Source organism: Capra hircus, chromosome 15 (assembly GCF_001704415.2).
Source record: "Capra hircus breed San Clemente chromosome 15, ASM170441v1, whole genome shotgun sequence".
Taxonomy (NCBI): domain Eukaryota; kingdom Metazoa; phylum Chordata; class Mammalia; order Artiodactyla; family Bovidae; genus Capra; species Capra hircus.
Genome location: NC_030822.1, coordinates 74,582,448 through 74,590,225, shown reverse-complemented (window position 1 = coordinate 74,590,225; position 7,778 = coordinate 74,582,448). Strand labels below are relative to the sequence as shown.

The window sequence follows — 7,778 nt, the reverse complement described above, 5'->3', positions numbered from 1 at the left end:
CGGAAAAGTCGAGAGCCACAGCCGCTGTCCAGTAATTGCGAAGCCGCCGCCCCTGGGGTGCGCCCCGCGGTTTGTGAGTACTCTGCGTCGCCTGTCCGCAGACGGAAGACGGGGAACACCCCTGGAGATCTCTACGGGATCCCCACAACCGCCATCGCCTGTTCTCCCCACCTGCCTCAGGGACAGAGTGACTGCCGCCCACCACCCCCCCTCACCACCACCTGCGGACCCGGGGCGAGGGCGGAGGCCCATCAGGGCCGCCCCCTTCCCACCCAGGAGGTGGAGAGTTCACCCCCCTCTCCGCCGTCCGCTCCAGCCAAATTCAACTCGGGTTCTCTCCTCCCGCGGCCCCGAGCCTCCTGACGCCCCCTGGTCCTCCCGCTATCCCCCCTCCCCAGAGACAGGGGAGGAGAAAAGGGGAGCCCAGGGCGTCATGACTGAGCTGAAGGCGAAGGGTCCCCGCGCTGCCCACGTGGCAGGCACAGCGCCCTCGCCCACCCAAGTCGGAGCCCCTCTGCGGGGACGCCCAGACGCGGGCTCCTTCCAGGCGGGCGAGGCCTCGGGCCCGACCCCCACAGCCTCGGGCCTCCCCCTCTCCCTGGACGGGCTGATCTTCCCTCAGCCCTGCCAGGCTCAGGACCTGGACGGGAAGACGCTGGACCCAGAGTCGCTGGCAGACGTGGAGGGGGCGTATTCCAGAGGGGAAGCCGCAGAGGGCGCTGCTGTGAGACCCCCAGAGAAGGACGGCGGATTGCTGGACAGCGTCCTGGACACCCTGCTGGCGCCCCCAGGCCCTGAGCGGAGCCCCGCCAGCCCCGCCGTCTGCGCGGCCCCCAGCCCTTGGTGCCTCTTTGGCCCTGAACTTGCCCAAGACGCCCGGGCTGCGCCCGCCGCCCAGGGGGTCCTGCCTACACTCATGAACCGCCCGGAGAGCAAGGCTGGCGACACCCCCGGGGTGGCCGCCGGCCAGAAGGTGCTGCCCCGTGGCCTGGCGCCGTGCCGGCAGCTGCTGGCCCCGACGGCCTCGAGCCACCCCTGGCCCGCGCCGGCGCCGAGGCCGTCTCCGCAGCCCGCGGTGGTGGAGCTGGAGGAGGACGACTCGGATCCCGAGGGCTCCTCGGGGCCGCCCCTGAAGGGCAAAGCCCGGCCCGCGGGAGGAGACGCGATCAGCGCTCCTGGGACCGCCGCGGGAGGCGTCGCCCCGGTGCCCAAAGAAGATGCCCGCTTCTCGGCGCCCAGGGCCGCCCCGACGGAGCATGACGCGCCCGCCGCGCCCGGGCGCGCCCCGGTGGCCACCGCGGTGATGGACTTCATCCACGTGCCCATCCTGCCGCTCAACTCGGCCTTCCTGGCCGCCCGCACCCGGCAGCTGCTGGAGGGCGACAGCTATGACAGCGGGCCCGCCGGCGCCTTCGCCCCGCCGCGGGGCTCGCCCTCCGCCTCGGCCGCCCCGGGCGCGCCTGGCGACTTCCCCGACTGCGCGTACCAGCCCGAAGCCGAGCCCAAGGACGACGCGTTCTCGCTCTACGGGGACCCGCAGCCGCCCGCCCTGAAGATCAAGGAGGAGGAGGAGGGGGGCGCCGAGGCCGCCGCGCGCTCCCCGCGGCCGTACCTGCTGGCGGGGGCCAGCCCCGCCGTCTTCGCCGACTTCCCGCTGGCGCCGCCGTCCAGGCCGGGGGAGGTGGCGGTGCCCGCGGCCGCCACGGGGGCCCCAGGCTCGTCCGCGGCCGCGTCGGGGTCCGCCCTGGAGTGCGTCCTGTACAAGGCGGAGGGCGCGCAGCCCCAGCCGGGCCCGTTCGCGCCGCCGCCCTGCAAGGCTCCGGCCGCGGGCGCCTGCTTCCTGCCGCGGGACCTGCCGTCCACCTCGTCCGCTGCCGCCGCCGGGGCCACCCCTGCACTCTACCCGCCGCTCGGCCTCAACGGGCTCCCCCAGCTCGGCTACCAGGCCGCGGTGCTCAAGGAGGGCCTGCCGCAGGTCTACCAGCCCTATCTCAACTACCTGAGGTGAGGGCCCGGCGCGGCGCGCGAGGACCGGTCCGGCCGCCCCCGGCCCCCCGCGCCCGGCTCCCCAGAGTGGCCGCCAGGGGTGGCTGGCCGGGGCGGGGCGCAGCGCAGCTTGGCTTCCTTTTCCTCACCTCTTCTCATTTATTTTTTTGTGGGGGCGGGGGGCACCGCGGGGGCCCAGATTATGCTGTTTCTGGAGTGGGCCTCTCCGACAATAGGTTTCTAAACTTTTCAGATCTGTGCAGTCCCAAGGCGAACCAGCCGCGAGTTCTAAAAGTGCAGCGTCACTCTGGGTCCGCCGTAGCCCCGCGGAGCCGAAAGGGTGCGGCGAGTCCGGGGTTTTATAAAATGCTTTTCTTCCTAGAAGGACAGTTACCGAGAACGTGCATTCCGGAGAGGAGATGGTAACGCATCGTTCTCCCGGGCGGGGTGGCGCTGGGTGCCCGGCCAGAACCCAAAGAAGAACCATCTTAGGGGTCTGGACACTTAGCGCTTCATTTTCACCCGAATCTCTAGATTGAAATTAATTTATGTGTAATATGTTTACAATATGGCTTTAAACATCTATCACTGCAGTGCACTGTAGGCTAGTATTGTTTCAAGTTCGCTACCGCTTTTAGCATACAAGTTTTGAAAAACGTTTTAATTTACATACGAGAGTTACGGAATTTTAAAGAAAAAAGAAAGTGCTCTGGATTTGGAATCTTGTATTGTGAATAGTCAAAACAGCTTCAATATATTGAACAATGCTTTAAAAAGACAAACACGGGTACTTCTTTAATTACAGAGACGACTTTTTAGAACGATTGTACTTTTAGAGCAAAACAACGTTTATTGTTTCCCACCGTGCAACAAGGTTATAACATTTGTCAAAAGACTAAATTGATTCTCTGTAATGAGTTTTGCAGGAATTTTTTTTACTGAACATAAAATTAAATATTAATTATTTATTACTTTTGTTGGTACTCCTGATGAGAGTCTAATAACTTGCAAGTCTGATGAATCCAGTAACAGGTAGTATATCAAGTTCAGTTTGCTATGTTTTTCAGATCTGTATTTATATATGGCTGTAATTTTTAAAAATCTTTTCACTCCATCTAAAGTTAAGGAAACTTTAGTATTAGATAGTGGTGCACCTAAAAATAAATTGAGTACTTTGTTTTGCATTTCAAGGCCCGATTCAGAAGCCAGCCAGAGCCCACAGTACAGCTTTGAGTCATTACCTCAGAAGATTTGTTTAATCTGTGGGGATGAAGCATCAGGCTGTCATTATGGTGTCCTCACCTGTGGAAGCTGTAAGGTCTTCTTTAAAAGGGCAATGGAAGGTAGGCTCCTTTCTTGTTGGTTTGATTGTAAATGGACACCATCTGATATTTTACAGATCTTAATTAGCCCTTGCTTCTTCTAAGAAATTATGGTATTTCCATATAACTAAAAATATATGATGATATTTTAACAATATATTTTTATTTATAATAATCTGTATTGAATGTGGATGGATATTTTAATTGCATAATATTTGACTAACACTTTTAATATTAGACAAAGCATATGAATCTTGGAACATGCTAACATTGTTCATTAACTTTAGAGAAACAACTTTGTTCTGATTGAATTTTTATATTTCTATCACATATATTATATGTAAGATAACACTAAATTAAAATTTTCTTCCAAAAGTAAAATGGTAGAAGTCATCAAAATTATATATGTACGTATATATGATACAGTTACAAGTTTTCTTCATAATTATGTCCTTTCCCTATGCATGATGTTTATATAATAATTATATAATGGTAAGTATAAAAAAAGTTTAAAGTTCCCTTTCTGTTTAGTGCAAACAGTTTAAAGCAAAAGAAAAATTTGGACTCCACAGTAATTTAATTTCTGTAGAAATATTTTACTTTAACTAAGGCTTTCATATTTTTAAAATCATCTAAATTACTTATTTACCTAATGATTTTAGATTGATTTGCATAATGTATTTCATATTTGAACTTTCATAAAATATATGTTTTAATTTCATCCTTTCTATCTACACTAAATTCAAAGCCATGAAGCACATTTATATTTGAAGCTAGAAATACACTTAGACATCATTTCACACTTGAATTCTAGCAATAAGTGTATTTTATAACAAGTGGACATGAGTTTATGGTTGTCTCTGGAGTTCTGAGATCACACCTAGATAAGGAACCAAGGATTTAAATGTCTAATTTTTGCTTCCTGTTTGTGAGTTTTCTGATTTAAAAAGTTCTCTACATATAAGTAGGAAAGGAGAAAGTAGGGAATTTTTACCTTAAGGGAGCATTCAAAGGAGTTGACATGTATATTTAATACACATTTACCCTAAAAGAATATTAACCCAAAAGATGTTTAACAAAAAAATTCACTATCCCTATAGATTGCTAAGATATAATTCTTCATAACTACTATGCCCTTTTAGTGAAAATGATTCTCATCTATTAATGGTATATGTACCCCTCCTACTGAAATTAATGCTTCAAAAAATGTAATTGCTCTTGTGCATTTTTAGAATATGATTGTTTCTCACAAAGGATGGATGTATTTAACTGATGTTGAGCGTATGTATTAAGCTTCAGGGGGCTTTAATTGCATTTTAAATTAGTTGAGGTGCTGTGGCAAGAGGCCATGTGAGAAAATGGAACAACTGAGGGTAGTCTTAACTTTCCACTGATGTCATTTACTCATAGTTACTGTTTGAAGCCCTTTGTGTATGTGGAAGAGTTGATTCTCCAATGGATAATTGAAGTTACTGTTCCCATCTGACTTTGATCCTGGTTTCCTGAACATTCCCCTCTGCATTAATGTGATTTTCTTTATACTTACAGTTTTATTAGTCTAATTCTTTTTTTTTTACTAGTCTAATTCTTAAGTGAATGACCCTGTTGGAGTCCCCCAAAAGCCAGTTTATTCTAGCCCAACTCTCCTTTTCTACAGATACACAAGTCCTAAAGACACACATCTAAGTTTCTAAAGAGCATACAGTTAGTTGGTAGCTGATTGTTAGTCAACATAGGTTAGATTTTCTTTCATTGCAATGCTTATAAATCAGAGATGGTATGCAAAAGTAGGCATATGACAAATGCTACTTAATTCTTGAAAGTTACTTCAAAAGTGCATATAGGACCAAGAATACTCTAATTAAAATATAAATGTTTTCACATCATTATTATCAGAATAGCATCCTAAACATAAAAGATGTCTTCCAAATTTGCAATGACAAAGCATTTGTTGGACCACTACTGTTGGCATGGTTCTATTTTAATTTTGAGTAATTAAAATGAAGTACCTTTATTCAACATTGTTTACGAAGAGGAGCTCAAGATAAAAGTTGATAAATCATTTGGCTGTTAAATGACAAGTAATGTTAGTGATCTCTGGACATTGAGAAGAGCTTGTAAAGTGTATATATTCAAGGAAAAGTGATGAGATTAAGATTAGACTAAGACTTGAAGATCCATATTAGAAAATTATTAGAGTTAAAGGTTATGAAGTTTGATTGCCAGTGTTTGCTTGAATCAGTCATTTAAGGCAAGAAAATAGAAGGTTCTTTGAGTTTTCAAGAGTGAGAAAGATGAGTAGAAGAATATTTGTAATTGAAGAGAAATACCCAGTTTGAAATCTTAGAGTAAAATAGGGCTGTGTGATGAACAACTTCAAGGTAGAACTATGTGTGGATGCCAGTATGTCCAGAAATAGAATGTCATAGTCAACAATATGAATATTAAATACCAAAGATAATGATGATAATGGCCTTCAGGAGTGCTTTCTATGTGCCTTTGACTATTTTAATGTTGATCCTTTTAAGCCATATAGTGTAGACATTATCATCACTTTCAGTTAATAAATGAGGAAACTGCCTTTGTAAATTGCCTTAAATCACAAGAAGCAGTGGAATAGGACTCAAATCCAAGATGTTTGACCCCAGAATCTATGCCTTCCACCACTACACTTTCTCATAATAGGAAACTAAGTTTCAGCTTCCCAAAGAAACAATAGCAGGTTGGAAGGAAAAATATGAGCCAGGTGAGAAAACATCTAAGAAGGTAGAAGGGAATCCTAATGGAGAATGCAATATCAAGGGTGATTGAAAGTGTGTAATGTAAATGGATGGATAATACTAAGCCCACATTTAGGGCTGCAGTGAAAAGACACATTCAGGAGCCAAGAGCCAGTTTCCCCACCCCTCCTCCAAGTTAGAAGTGGGAGACCATAATGCGTATGGAGAAGTTACTCAGGAAAACTGGATTTCTCTTGGTATAAAACAAAAAAGAGAAGAAGCAGAGAAAAAAGACATCCCTCAGAAAACAGGAGTATGCAGAGGAAAGAAATGACCTCTTAAGCTGAAAAGAAAAAAGAAAGAAAATATTAGCCAAAAAATAGTTGCTTGAATAGCCCATTGCATTCCTTTACTAATACTTGGAGTGAACCAGGAAGTGGTTAGAAATTGCCTTAATGCCTTTAAAGGAGAAGTCATAATGACCTGCCAGTCCTATAAATGCAGGCCTTGTATTAAGAAGGAAAAGATAATTTCTCACTGGCTTACCTCAATATGCACTGTGATTCGCTCAATGCTAGGAATACTAAACATTCGGTGTGTAATTGTTTGCTAAATGAACCAGTCATAACAAATGATGCAAAGCTTTTATTGTTTGCATATTTTATACTGTGACAGCATTTGTAATGAGTACATTTGATGGAATAGGGTTGAGAAATATTGTTAATATAGTTGAAACATAGTGTTTAGAAGACACGAGGTTAGGTAGATGTTGATGGATTTTTAATTATATTACATTATGCTTCATTTTTCTATTAATTAAGGTAGAAATGACAAATAAAATTGTGAGATATTTAAAGTATACCCTGTAATTATTTGATATTATAGGTTCATGGTGAAAGAATTCCTCCCCATCAAATTTTTTAACATACCTCAGGTATTTGCCTTTCTTTTTGGCAAGGACATTTAAGTTCTTCTCTCTTGGCAAATTTCAGTTATATAATGTTATACAATGTTATCGATTGTAGTCACAGTGTTACACATTAGACCCTCAGACCTTATTCACCTTATACCTGAAGGTTTGTATCCTTTTACCAATCTCTCCCTATTTCCCCCCACCCTACAGCCCCTGGTAACCACTTCTCTGTTCTGTGTTTCTATAAATTCAACTTATTTTTTAAATTCCACATGTAATGATATCTGTGGTATTTGTCTCTGTCTGGCTTATTCCATTTAGCATAACATGCTCTATGTTCAGCTAGATTTTTTTTGCATTAATTAACCAAATGTTTGTAGAGCATCTGCTGTATGCTGGGGACTATACTAGGTGCTGGTTGAAAAGTAAAACAGGACAGACCTAACTGGCTGTAGCACTAGTGGAGTTTTTAGTGTAGTAGAAGAAAGGGACATTCTATCAGTTAGCATGCATTTAACAAGTTATATATCATATATTAATAAGTTATGCCTGGACAACTAGTCACTTGACCCATCTGACAGATGCTGGGGATGGTGGAGAAGTCTTTAGAATTAGAAAGACACCCTCATAAGCAGTCTTCCCAGGTGGTCCTAGTGGTAAAGAATTCACCTGCCAATGCAGGAGACATAAGAGACATGGGTTCCATCTCTCGGTTGGGAAGATCCCCTGGAGGAGGAAATGGCAACCCACTCCAGTATTCTTGCCAGTAGAATCCCATGGATAGAGGAGCCTTGCAGGCTGCAATCCATGGGGTCACAAAAAGTCAGACACAACTGA

At 45.8% G+C, this 7,778-nt stretch overlaps 1 protein-coding gene across 1 annotated transcript in view; it reads left to right on the top strand.

Annotated features, from left to right (window-relative positions):
* The window catches only part of PGR (progesterone receptor), a 110,071-nt gene continuing 102,618 nt past the window's right edge, over positions 326-7,778 (top strand). Inside the window, exons 1-2 of the mRNA XM_018059880.1 lie at positions 326-2,004; positions 3,178-3,329. Of these exons, the coding sequence (XP_017915369.1) occupies positions 434-2,004; positions 3,178-3,329 (1,723 nt within the window). The 5' untranslated portion in view covers positions 326-433. The remainder of the gene's footprint in view (positions 2,005-3,177; positions 3,330-7,778) is intronic.